The sequence below is a fragment of the Trifolium pratense genome, linkage group LG7, assembly GCF_020283565.1.
Source record: "Trifolium pratense cultivar HEN17-A07 linkage group LG7, ARS_RC_1.1, whole genome shotgun sequence".
Lineage (NCBI taxonomy): Eukaryota > Viridiplantae > Streptophyta > Magnoliopsida > Fabales > Fabaceae > Trifolium > Trifolium pratense.
Genome location: NC_060065.1, coordinates 54233722 through 54248233, shown reverse-complemented (window position 1 = coordinate 54248233; position 14512 = coordinate 54233722). Strand labels below are relative to the sequence as shown.

General features: G+C 34.2%; 1 protein-coding gene across 1 annotated transcript; it reads right to left on the bottom strand.

The window, feature by feature from the left end:
* Nucleotides 1–640: 640 nt before the first annotated feature.
* Nucleotides 641–6839, bottom strand: LOC123897642 (elongator complex protein 2-like). The gene is made up of 10 exons (XM_045948357.1): nt 6592–6839; nt 6418–6505; nt 5030–5115; nt 4743–4896; nt 4494–4654; nt 3706–4377; nt 3147–3468; nt 1900–2117; nt 1496–1673; nt 641–1380 (listed from the first exon to the last, which is right to left on the bottom strand). The coding sequence occupies exons 1-10, from the start codon at nt 6718–6720 to the stop codon at nt 887–889; spliced, it is 2502 nt and encodes an 833-aa protein (XP_045804313.1). The 5' UTR covers nt 6721–6839; the 3' UTR covers nt 641–886.
* Nucleotides 6840–14512: the final 7673 nt, after the last annotated feature.

The window sequence follows — 14512 nt, the reverse complement described above, 5'->3', positions numbered from 1 at the left end:
GGTTGTTCCGATCACTGTCGTTGACATTGACACAGAGTAAAAGAAAAATGTTGAATAGCTTTCTTCTTCATTTCATATAAACATGCTAGGAGTTATGCATATTTTTTTCGGAGTTATGCATCCTTCTTTGACTCTTTGGCTCAAATCGGAAGGTATGCTACCAGCGCGATGATGATGGAAGGACCAAGGTGCTATCGGAAATTGAAGGTTGAAGGAGGGTGCGACGGCGGTGGAAGGTGGAAGGGGGTGTGGAGACGGTGGAAAAGTTCTGACATCGGTCTCTTTAATTTGGGTTTACTTTTAACAAAGTAAATAGAAGGACAGGTGGCATCATTTTGTTCACATGATTAATCGTACGGGCGATATTGATTCAAAGTCAGGGTGACTTTCCCGGGTTAAAGTCACCCAATCGCGATCCCACATATGCATAGTCTTCAAGCACCGCAACAGCACAAGAGTTTCATCAAATTCAAGGCATTTACATCATAAGGTTTGTGAAGTTTACAATCATTGATCCAAACAAGGATAAAATTGGGAAACATCACCTCATCCTGCACCGAACTCAATTCATGCATACTTATGTATAATGTATTGACCTAGACCGTGCAAGTTCTCAAAATCGAAACCAGTTCAACGATTCTTCCAGTTATATCCAGTTCTAACCAATTTTTTCCCCGGTTCATAGGACTAATATTATTGTTTACAATAATACAATATTATCACATTAAAATGCAATAAGCAACTCATCTATATATCCAAAAATACATAATCATGTGGCAGTGATAGCTCATATTTCTCAAGAGGAACACAAACAGGGACAAATTCTTTAGCATACCTATAAAAATTCTACAGATATATCAAAAAAATAGGGGCAACAATAATCTAATTACTCAACCGTTACATCAAACACTCTTACACAATTATCAGCTCCACAAGAAGCAAGTTGCAGACTCTTGTGATCTTCCTCATTTTTCCTCCATGCCAGACGGTTTACCGTAGAGGCATGGCATATGAAAGGATCTACACGAACAAGAAGAGTAGCGGCAAAATCAGGTACGACAATGCTTCCATTGTCTTGTCTATTATAAGACAGACTCCACAATTCTATTTGGCCGTTTTCCATTCCTACAGCTAGAATTCCATCGTTTCTTCGATTAGGGAGACCAACCCATGACAATGCTGTCACACTACTCGTAAGTGGAGGTAAAGTCATAAGCTGCCTTACTGATGAGGATTCCTTATCTACGGCCCAGATTTTTACTGTCTTGTCACGTGAACCTGTTGCAAATTCATGGCCGTGTGGGTTCCATGAACATGACCAGATAATCCGTTTGTGTCCCTCTTGCCTCGCAAGCAGACTATAACTAATTTCACCAGTTCCTACAATCCACAATTGAATGATTAGAATTTCTATTGAGTTGCAGAAATTAATAAGAAAAATACAACATTGCAATTTGTATATAGTGCGTTTTGTGAACAATGATCATCAGTCTACCTGTTCTAGTGATAGTAAAAACTGAGAACTGGCGATCCCTTGAGACAGTCAAAAGAAAGTTGTCATCGTGTGAGAATTCCATCTGTGTCACTGTTAAGCTATGAGATTGCAAGCGGCCGACTGCTTTCCATAAACCAACCTGCCAAAGCCATACCTCTGCTACAGCTGTAGATTGAGCCTGCAATGCATAAACCACGTGCAACAATTAGAAAAATCTCATAGAAATATCAGTGATGGAGGTGTACAAGGGAGTGAAACTGGGAACCAGAACTAAGTCAACTTGATTGAAGTAAATGTATATCCAATGTTGGAAAGAAAGAAAAAAAGCATTAAAAATTGGAATGAAGAATATAAGCAAGCACCTAATCTTCTGTCAACTTATAAGTTAGACAAATAGTCCATACCTTACATGAAGAAGCAACAAGCTCACCCCTATGATCACAGCATAGTGAAAATAGTTCGTTTCCATGGCCATAGAGTTTGTGTGATTCAGGCCAGAGTGTGTGCCACCCCAGTTGATCTTCAATTGGAGGTTCAGTAAACACAGTTGGAACTGCGTCGGGAACAGTTTCAAAAGTGTCGAGACCATCAGCCCCATTTGTATCAGGGGTCTCATGTACAGCTGCAATGTACAATAATAATCCTCAAAATTACAAACTTTTAAGAGACCAATACACCAGAACAGATATATAATTGTTTAAAAAGTTATATTTTAACATAGGAAAATAAATCACAGGATTTATTTTACAACCCTTCCATGACTATGATATTGATATCACTATCAGCCATCATTAGGATAGACCCATATCAATATGAGAGACAGGCGTCCAAGTACAAAGACATGTCCTAACTCCGTAACCGTAACCATAACTCTAGATAGTTTTTATTAACAGCTGTTAGAAACCAAAGAAATTGAATTGAAAAGAACTCTTTTTACTAATAGTGGCTATCAATAGCAGATTGCAGAAACCAACGGAACGGCAAAAATCTGCTAATGTATTATGGTGAATATATGAGTAATACTCACCGGCTCTTCAGTTTTCTATTATGAAAATAGGTTATGCTTGGCACACATGCAGATTCTTCAGTATTAATTAAAAAATCCTAAAATTCTCTTTATTTATGCTATTGCCGCTACATCAACTAGTAGAAACTAAAATAGTAGCTGCTATTGCCCTAATAGCGAATCTAGGATAGGGTTGTGGTTTTCATAGCGAATTCATCAAAATCAATTATTATGGTGTTGTAGTGCCGCTATTTGAGAACACTACCTCCGAGGCTTCCCTTATACAAAGAGCCAATGCTCTATTCACCAAGAACTTACATGTCAGCATGAATCCCCGCTATCCTTGTATCCTATTAATACACAATATTCCTAATTTCCTATAACTAGCCAACTGATGTAACTAATCTTAAATATTAGTTCACCTTTATTCTTTATCCCAACAACAGCTTACTAACTATTTACTAATTTCATCTAGATTTCAACCAATAGCTTTATCTATTCAGGCATTTCTTTCCATAACAATCAACTACAAGTCTACAACCAAATGCCATTGCAGTAACAACACCAGCAGGTAAAAATGAGAAAGAATACCAACATTATATAATCACATCACCAAAAAATAACAATTTCAACAAAATAACTGACCTTGAGCATAAATAGGTTTTTGTGATAGCCCAAGAGCTGACATATTTGCACCCAAAATCTGAACGTTTGTCAAGTCATCATCAGAATAACAAGATTTCTGCAAAGTGGCATTACTTAACGTTTTCAAAAATGATAACGGGGCTTCAAACACTCTAGCAACTTTCTCATCAGCTCCACCAACAAAACGATGATTCCCCTTACTATTAACAACTGTCATACAATTTATATCATGACCATGAACCTGAGGGCGGGCAATCTCATACCAAAATTCTCCATCTTGAAGAGAAGCATCAACTTTCCACGGAGCATAAATTCTAGTTGTCTGCAATTTTCACACAGCAAAATCAATTATAGAGCCAAGACAAATTCATAATAACAAGTGGCTCGAATTTCATTGTTTTTCTCTTCAAAAAGGCAAAATTTATAAAACCAATGTTCTTATAAGTTATACTAATTAAACAACATATAGGAAGACATCATCAAATTATCTAAGGTATTTTCATATAAAAACATTAGAGATAAATTTACAGACACGACCAATAGTAAAGCTTTAAAATACCTGGTCATGACTGGCTGATATAATGTAATCACCAGATCTACCCCATGCTATATCAGTCACCGATGCAAAATGACCAGAGGGAACCTTTTGTGTCAGCCAGTTGTCATCGCCAACATTTTTCCAAAGATGGAAAGATCCACCATATCCATGTGCTAAAATCGAATCTCCATTTGGGCTCCAATGACCACCATAGAACCCTAGAGCACAGTGGCTTAGTTCGCCAACAGTAACCACATTCATCCACACACCAGAAGTCTTTTCAGGCTGCCATATCATCATAGTCTTGTCCATGGATGCAGATAAAATGCTTTGTGGTTGATAATAAGCATCCCCTTTTGTGGATGCAACCAAAGGGGGTTGCCACGCTACTGAATATACCCAATCCTCATGTCCAATTAGAAGAGATTCTAAGGATATTTGAAAAGAGGAAGAACCAGCCACAAGTACAGGACCTTCTATATAGGATGCTAAGCTTGATTCTTCCTTCCTGTAAATGCCATTCCCATTTGGCATAGAACTACGTAATGCCATCTTCCAAATTCGTATGCATTTATCTTGGGACGAACTTACCAGAAAAATATTGTTTACTTCTCCATTGACGGATACAGGTAATGAGAAATCCAAACTCCGGATCCAATCTGTATGCCCTTTTAGCTCACATGAATGTACAAACTGGGTTCATAGGTAAAAAAAAAAAGTATTATATAACTTACACACACTCCTAAAAAGAAAACTATAAGGAACTGAGAGTTCGTGTTAGTTGTCTATAATTATGGCGAGAAAGATACCTTTCCTGTCCTTCCACCACAGTAAAGGTGAATCTTGTTATCCAATCCTCCCATTGCAAGGACAATTTGACCACTGCATCCAGGCAGTTCCGCCATCGATAGGGCTACCATAGATTTAGAACCAACAGTGAAAGAGTCCAGGCATGATAATTTACAGTCACCTAGAATGATAGAGCAAGTCTCGATTAACATAGATAGTAGATATACAAACATAACAGTAAACGTTGATCTTTAGAAATTAGGGCTTACCATTGCTTGTCAGTGGAAATACAAGTTCCCATACACAAACAGTACCATCTGAAGAAGTGGATGCAAACATTGCCTCCGTTTGAGAAACCATAATTCCATTGATGCATGTAACCCCTTTTTTGTGTGATTGTGGTACTTGTGACACTTGCCTCCACTATGAACATAAAAAATAGAAATTTGCAATGAACATTAAATAAAAACTAGTATGAATGAACAAGCATCTCTTATACACTTTATGTGTACAAAATTGATTAAGAAAGTGAAAAGAACAATGAAACATGATGTACCTTCCCATCAACCAGCGACAGTTCCCATAGAATAATAACACCGTCTGCATCTCCAGATAGCAAATAATGCAACTCCAATTCTTTTGCTGTGTATAAAAGGAAAGGGGGTGTATATTAGTCTTTAATAACATTCTTAAGGTTTGTTTGAATTGACTTATTCGAGATTATCTATGGCATAAAAAGCTTATAGAAACAACTTAAACATGTACATAACCTCTCTACAATTAGAATGAAAAAAACATCAAATTAATTATAGAAAAAATAGAGTGCACAGAAAAGATAGAGTGTTCCCCCCCCCCCCCCCCCCCCCCCCCCGAGAAGGTTGTCAAGTCATGGTAAGGATGACTTTACAAGATGGAGGGAAGTGGGTTGTCACCAAATTTGTGAAGGAGCATACACATAAACCAGTGAGCCCTAGTGAAGTTCCATGGCGTAGATCTGGGAAGCACTTGATGTCTCTCCAGATTTATATGTTAGTGTCTCAATGTTTCTTGGCTTTGTTGGCAACTTTTGTTGCTTATACAATATATATGTTGTTGATAACTCTTTTTTAACTTTGTTATACTTTTTTTATACTCTAAAGGAAGAGTTATTAAGGGGAAGGCCGGACTATGAGCACCTGAATGATGCACTTCACATCTTAATTGAAGCTGAATTACCTGCTAATATTGTTGATCTAAATATATATATTATATACTCACTGGATGATTATTTTTTTTCTTCTTTTACTTTCTGCTAAGACAAATGGTCTATTCTATGAGTCAATTTGGATAAAATTTTAAATCAGTAATTACTCGCGAATAATTATAGCGTCATTTTCAAAATCAAAATTGTAACTTCACTTTTATGGCACGTCACGTAATCTGCTGACACGCTCATGCAGAGTGGCTCACATTGATTATGAAGCTCTCACGCAAATATTGCATGATACTGACACGTAAACGCCAGAAAATGAAAGTAATTGTAATTTTTAACCACATATGTATTAGTGTCACATCTCCAATCTAAACTATTGGTACTACCCTAGGTTAAGTATCAATCCCACCCGATCCATATGTATAAAGCACAGCAAATGAATATGCAATGTGATGATGGACTGATAAAAAAAAAACAATTTAAGATTGGCCTATATGGTAACTAATGGCAAAAACTGACCATAGTTCAATGTGTAATAAAGAAGAAAAGTGGAAAGCATTCATAATAACTGAGTATTTTAACTTCAAGCTTCTCACTTAAGTTGAAATCAAATTCTACATTTAAGTTTTTCAGAATTTCTCTCATTTAGCTTCCCTATAAACACATATATAAAGCACTCTATTTTTTACCAAATAGAATCAGTATTAGAATCCTCAGTGATGAAATTGATTAAAAATTGAAAAAGTGTGTACCTTTAAAAAGGAACTTGCTAGTTGGGAGCCAATGAGTGCAATTGACAACAGCTTTGTGACCAGGAAGAGTGGTCAAAATTTGAGCTTTCTGTGAAAACACAAATAGAATAAAACATCAAACGAAAATTAAACACAAAGGGTCATTGAAAATAGTAAAAGAAAGTGGAAAGAGACCTTAGGGCAGAAAATTGCAACTGCGTTTGAAGCTCCAAAAGAGAGAAAACCAGAAGCACCCCAAGAAACGTTGTTAACTATTCTGTTGCATCCTGCTCCAATGAATACTCTTTTCACTTCACTATGCATTGTTATCGGAGAGATGGCGGCGAGAAGTTTTGTGTCGCGGCGATGACGACGGTTACTGGTTTTGCGGCTAAGGTTGAAGAAGACAAAAATGAAACAAGTTGGGCTCTATTACTTTTGGAAAACAATTTCGTTAAAAATTTAATTTTTTTTTAAAAAATTCATTAAAAAAAAAAAATTATTTCTGTCAATTTTTTTTTTAAATTTCTGTCAAAAAATATTAAGATTTTTTTTAAAAAAATAATTATTTTCCAGTTGACATTAAAAAATAAATATAAATTAATTTTTTTTTCATGTGTACATACCACATCACCAAATTTGCATAGTTAGATATCCGGTTGTCCATCCAATTTCAAATGGCAAAATGAGAGAATCTTCATATTGCAGGGGATAAACAGAAAAAAATTATATTGAAAACAAAATTGCACCGAAGGATAAATGAAAATTCGCTAATTTTACAAGAGTAAAAAGTCATTTACCCATAAATTTATACAATCATACACTCAGGGCATTGACAACCGTATGTATGATCAAGATCGAACAATATGATTTTAAGTGCATATAATAAGAGTTTAATTAATATGTACCGACGGTGTAAAATAGTTTTGCACAATCGTCCAATAAACAACCATTATTTTATCATGTCATATCAAGAAAGTGGGAACCGTCGGTGCATATCAATTAAATCCATATAATAATGAGTTAAATTGTGGTGGTTAAAGAGTGCAAACCACTTTGCACAGTCATCAAATAGTATTATGCCACGTCATTTACTCTTAAAAATAAACTTTGATCAAAGAAACCACAAATAATGGAATAGAGTTTTTTTTTTTTTTGAAGGAGGAACAATGGAAGAGAGTTGCTTGCAGAGTCGGTTGTCGTGAAACTCCTAGAATGAAGGGGATGTGATTATGTTGGTCAGTTACATGACTTCTAACAAAATCATAATTAATTTTAGATTTTTCTAAATTAAAACATTATTCCAACAATCTCACTCCAATTCTCGAGACTTTTTATAATTTTTCAAGACTTTTTTCTTACAACTATCAGGTTCTTTTGTACAATTTTTCTTTTACGCAATTCTTTCTTATGACCTGAATCAATTTTTTTTATCGCAACCTGTCTCAAAACATCCATGACCCATCAACAAAAGTACCACATGCAATGCAACAACAACACGATTTCATATAGGATTGAAATCGTAAACCACCCGTAAAAACAAGGCTTAATTAGTAAAATGGTCCCTTAAAGACATTTTTGGTTTCAGATTGGTCCCTTAAAGAAAAAAAAGTTCAAATAGGTCCCTTAAAGAAAAAAAAGTCTGAATAGGTCCCTTAAAGACATCTCCGTTAATCAGTTTGGTCCCTAAAAAGAGGTCTAAATAGGACCAAACTGATTAACGGAGATGTCTTTAAGGGACTTATTCGGACTTTTTTTTCTTTAAGGGACTTATTTGGACCTTTTTTTCTTTAAGGGACCAATCTGAAACCAAAAATGTCTTTAAGGGACCATTTTATTAATTAAGCCTAAAAACAATTATGTATATTTAATTATTTATGTCACATATCATTCTGATATTTGAATTGAGGTAATGGGAATAATTTCTTTTTTGTATATTTTTTTGTTTGTGTTATATCACCAGATGATTATACCTAATAAAATTTCTTCGATATATAAAGGGTGCTCATAGATAATTCGTCGTCCAGGATCAATAATCAAGGCAACGTTCTGTAAATTCTGTGTAAATTTCAATCTTTTGAAAATCTAGAAGTTGATAAAGTACTTTGAAATCCAAAGAAATCCATTAAAATCCCGTGTCAAGAATTCTGATGGTAAAAAGTCTTTGAAAATTTTTCTCAAAAAAAAAAAGTCTTTGAAAACAAATCTTTTAAAATCTCACAAAATTAATATAATTTCATAATTTTTTTTAAAATTTTCATGATTTTTTTACTCAAAATAGTCTTTCAAAATCTCAATTCAATACACCCTAATATTTGCCTACATGTTTCCATAGTTAGACTTGAGGTTATATTTGACGCATGTTTCTTAATTTTGTACGTCCTTTTTTTATTTTATTTTTTGGAAAATTCCCTTTTCCTTTTCTTATTTTTCTTCTATTAAACTATCTTTATTCCTTCCTTATTATCTACCAATTATATTTCATCTTCTATTTTTGGTAATTCATTGCTTTGAAATGTCGATGGAGGTTGGAAAAAAAGAGTTGATTAAATTATGCAGTCATGTACATGTGCCATCGTAAGTTGATCATTTCAAATGCCGAAAACATTTACTGATTAAGAAACTCAAAAACTTCTGTAAAAAAAAAAAAAAAACTCAAAAACTATAAACACAAAGTGAGTTAGGATCCTCTCCATTTTCAATTCTTTCCATTTCCTCCATTATTATATAGTTTTGGGAATATAAATGCAAAAATGTGACATCAAGTGGGTCCAAATGTTATTTATACACCCCAAAATAATTAAAAACTTTGGTAATGGAAGAAATGGAAAACATAAGAAATGGAGAGGATCTCAACTCACACAAAGTGACACTTTATTTATTTATTTGGTACAATCATGACACTTTATTTTATTTTTTTTGGCTTTCACCACCAGTTGAATCTGGTTCGGGGGTCAGTTCTGGCATCAAGTGGTTCCAGCCCCCTTCCGATCACAGTTGCGGGGGATCGAACCGCGGTCCTCCCTACCAAGTTCAGCACCAATCACCACTGAACCAACTAACGATTGGTAACACTTTATTTCATTAAGCAGACATGACACTAATGATAATTATAAAAAGGATATGTTAAGGTCACATGTTAAGATATCCCAATATAGAAACAACATTTAATGATACCAGAAATTAAATGCTTCAAAAGTTAAATTGCACAAATTAGCATTTAATAATGAGCAATGCTATATGTCGCGAAATAAATTTCACGAACATATCACGAAGGAATAACCGCTTCACATTTTTTTGCTCATTCTGCCGTTAATTTCTAAGAATAAACCAAAATAAACACTCCATGATGCTTAAAGCCATCTTCCCACCCCATATCTAGTCTACGAATTTTATCATCAGGAAGACAGAAACATATGACCATGAATGTGTAAGATCACGCGGGTATTCAAAATGAAAATAACAAGATTAAGGAAGGGTTGTATATCTTCAATCTCAACATACACCCATTAGCAAATTTTGACAAAAGCTTTGAGAAATCCAATAAGTATATTAAACTGGAAACAAAATGATTGGGATTGGGGAACAGAATATCACCAAGTCTCAACGAGGGAGAGAAGAGAGAGAGAGAGAGTCTTCATTCTCTTCCAATAATTTTAAGTGAAGAAATCTTGAAATCTTAAAGCCATGGAACTGTGAAAAGTGTGAAGGGGTTGTTGAAAAAGAAACAAAGTGATAAACAATTGAAAAGAAAAAAGTTGGATAGAGAAACATGTATTAAACAGGCGCGTGGCATAAAAAACAAGTAAATTGGGGTGCCACGTGTTTCGTGAAGCTCTCGTGAAAGTACTTTTCGCGACCTTCAGCATTTCCCTTTAATAATTTCTATTTTTCTTCCTTAACCTGTGTCAAGGCACATCTTAACATTCTCCTTATAAAAATATTCAAATTGTAGGCAATGACTACCCACCATTTATAACACATGTTCATGTCATATCTCAATGTGAGATTCTTAACATACCCACACCCTTCATGTCTAGGCTTGAGTATCTTAAGCGTGATCTCATATATGCTCTAATATCATATTAGAAATTGGGTTGGACTGAACTCAAATATTGACCTTCACGTCCGGGAATTGGAGCAGAACATAAGTGGTCAAATAATGAAAACCCGATAGCAGATGATTTTAGAAATTTGGTTGGGTCTAACTCAAAAATTGGGTTGGTGCATGAAGATAAATGCTAGGTGGCCCTAAAAATGGATACACCCTAAATTTGATTGGCTCTAGCTCAACAAAACCAGATTATAAGGTGGAGACTATCCACTATTTATAATTACATGTTCGGGTCATATGTGTAGCACGAACACAGAAACGGACATTAACACGTCAACATCGATAATAATTTAAAGAAATAACATAATTAAGTGTACTCATAAGTGTCGGTGTCGGACACGGCTAATCTGATGAGTGTCTGTGCTTCATTCTCATATCTTGAGTCTCAATCGACAACCATATTGTATAATACCAACTGCTAATGGCTGTATGTGACTTGTGACAGAAGGAATAGTCAATGACTAAATGATATTAATTCACTCATTCAATTATGGTGGATGATGGAACTGGAACATACATAAAATCAAAAAGATTATACTAATATACATAGAACATAATTGGATGATTGAGAAATAAAATAGAGTAGCCTTAGCTTTAACATTCTACATTAGACACACCTTTATACCATTGTATCTGTGGTGTTTAAGCTATCTCTATGCCATTCTTCTATCACCTCAGTAATCATCACACCAAAGTAAACAAAGACAAGTAAACATCATAGAATTTCAAAACATAAGGCATCTGCATACTATAACCAATAATTTTTGGAGTTTTGTCTTGTCTTTCTTTTGTTTTTTGAATTCAGATTCCATAAACAAAACACATACTCTTGTGTTACAGATTTTCAGGATGGAATTTGCAACCATCTATATTTTGTGAAAGATTCTACTTTTTTCTCAAGGAATCAAAAATATTTTCTCAGAAAATTGTAGATATCTCTTGCAAAAGCATTCTCCCTTTAAAATATATCCTTACTTTCCCAATCATTATCTCTTGCTAATTTGCTATTGTTTTTCGCTATAACAAAATTAAATATTATTTAGTTATGCTCTCATATCTAGCTGTGAGATGTTCTTTTGAGATCATAATAAAACCTTATGTCTTGTTTAATCTTTATACTCCAAATTTCAAAAGTTTGGTCCAGATATATATATTTATCAGATATTTTAGTTCTAAAAAGTTCATATAGGTCTAGCTTATTGTATTATTCATATAGTATAAAGAGTTACAGCTGAGCTGCCAATACTTATAATTAGTAAGGGAATAAACAAAGAAAGAAGGAGAATTTGATTGCTTGAACTAAATTAGTTAAGAATCAAATCTGTTATAGGTATATGTCTAGTTTAATTTAAAATGCACTCAAATTCTCTCTCACATAATATTGAGATAAAGTCTAAAATGAATTTAAGAGTAACACCCCTAGACACTGTGGACTTACAGACCGGTTACCGGTTTTGTAAGGTTGATTTAGACATTCAGTCAACACACAAAGCTCAATATATAGTACTAGGCATGAGGGTGTATTGGAAAAACTCAAATTCACATATCTTATAGGACAAGAAAGACATCAGAAAACCATATCACATGACTAATCAAGTTAATGGACAACAAAAAATGTACCTTTTGCAAAAGTTGAATCAAAATTTACTATTCCATGTGACCTTGTTTGAACTTTGAAGTTTTGTGAGAATTATTCATAATTTACTACTAATAAGTAAGCACACTTTTGAGAGGCAATCTTGTAAACTGGACTGTATAATTTAATTTTAAAATAAGTTGTATTTTGTAAACCATAACCTTGATTAATAGAAAGGTACTACAGCCGTTATGTAGTCAGAGACGTAGGTACAATTGGTGGAAAAAGAAAAATGCCGCATAGGAGGGAAGATCAAGCCAAACTTTGCCACGTTCCCACATCAAAGGGAGGAATCAGCACTACCCGTGTAATTAGCCGACCAAGGCTAAATTTTATAGGCCGCGTTGTTTTGGCCAGTAGGACACTATTGTTTACCTATCAAATATAACACTTGTAGATTTTTTAACCCTCACAATAAATCAAACAAGCTATATACTCATTTTATTCTTTTATATTTCTGCTTTACATTATATTTATATACATTTGTTAGTTAAGCAGCTTAAAAAACACCCAACACTCTTTAGAAGAGTTAAATAATCCATACCTGATGTACATAGTTCCTTCATCAGCGTAATAGCTTGAAGCAAAGTGAATCGCAATTGAGAGCTATTAGCCGATAACTCGGCTAAATTTCAAGTTCAACAAAAAAATTGGCATGCCAGGTGAGACACAACTGCCAAAACCACTGAAAAATTCAGTTCATCAGGTCACAATTATGTTTGGCTTATGCACTTTGTGTTCTGATAAAAACCTCAGCAGCATGGATCAACCATCATCATCAACATCCAAGAGGTCTCCCAACGTAGACCTAACTAGATGGGCGCAACGTGTCCTATTTAGGGAAAGTGTGTGATTATCGGAGACGTTCAAACTTTGTTACCAAACATCGTATGTTTTTGTTGTTTCTTTACTCTTTTCAAACAGGGTTGCCAATATATAGGCAGTAGCACATGACCCTCTTTTACTAGCAGTATCCAATAATCACCCGTTATTCGTAGAATTAAAGGTTCTAACTTCTAAGTACGAAACTAGCGGACCACAGAAAAAGTGCCTTGACAAAGTTGCATCAACACTGCCACTCAACATGATTTGAACCATTTATGTTGCTCCTTACCCCTCCTTTATCAGATTCTTTATTTTAAACTGTTTAAGCCAAGACATTTGTTGTATATAAATATGAGATATTACAAGATCATTTGAAAACCAAGACATTAATCACTACACTACTAGTTCTTGCTAAAAAACTTAGCCAACAAAATTCATTAATCATCATGGGAGGTGATAAGAAAAAATCTTCTTCAGGTTGCTTCTCAATTTTCAATATCTTCTCATCTAAGAATAAGTCTAGACGAGGGTACTACGATTATGAATATGGGCGCAAGACATGGCCTAGCGATGAAGACAAAGGTAACTGGGGTGTTGCTGAGCCTAACATTAACAGGAGAGCAGAAGATTTCATCCGCAAATACAAGAATCGCATTTCAGAATCGGAAAGTTATCAACTTGATCCGGCTGCCTAGCTAGAAGGCATAATATCAGTTACTCTACCATATGTATATATTTCATTGTTTATTTCTCTAGATTATCATTTATAATATGCTATTTTTAATGAATGCTTCTACTAATCATTTATTATATGTTGAATTGTTGACTTATATATAGTTGCACTTTGTTGTTCCTTATTAATATATAATATTCTACTAAGCATTTTTTTACATATAAGTTTGCTTACAATTTAAAAGTAAATCGATGGACAAAGTTTAATTTGTGTGAAGTTGGTTTGTTTCTCTACTTGTTCTAATTCCGAGATAATCTTGGATTGGTTACATACTTAATATACTGTTTGTTAAGATATATTGATGATTAGGTTTGTTGTTCTTATCCCTATGATCAAGGAATTCAGTTCCCATATAATTTAAGGTTGAGTTGTGACTTTCACCAGAGAGAATCGAACCTCAGACCTCAAGAGTAGCACATTCTCAGGTCCCAAGCCAATACCAATGCACCAACTCAAGTGAGTTAGGTTGAGTTGTGACTTGAAATATAAGTAAAATATAATTAAGGATTATTCCAATTAAAAGAGTACATTTAATCGAATAAAAGTCAATTGTACCGTACGAATGGGCGGATCTCTAAACTAGTTTATAGTTGAAGTTTGGATTGAAATATGACATTAAAAGATAGTAAAGCAGTAACAAATAACTTAAGCAATTTTAAGAATTAGATTTAAAAAGATAAGATAAACAAGTACCAAATAAAAAGAGATACATAATTTTTTATTTTTTTGGTTTACAGTGAAAAAGATAAGATATACATAATTTTTTTTTTTGGTCTAAAAATATACATAAATTTAGTTTGTTGAAAAG

Excerpts from the sequence above, each read along its gene's own strand:
- LOC123897642 (XM_045948357.1), bottom strand. The coding sequence starts at position 6,720 with ATGCATAGTGAAGTGAAAAGAGTATTCATTGGAGCAGGATGCAACAGA. Across the intron at positions 4,655-4,742 it reads ATTTCCACTGACAAGCAATG|GTGACTGTAAATTATCATGC; the intron begins GTAAGCCCTAAT and ends CTATCATTCTAG. Across the intron at positions 3,469-3,705 it reads TATCAGCCAGTCATGACCAG|ACAACTAGAATTTATGCTCC; the intron begins GTATTTTAAAGC and ends TGAAAATTGCAG.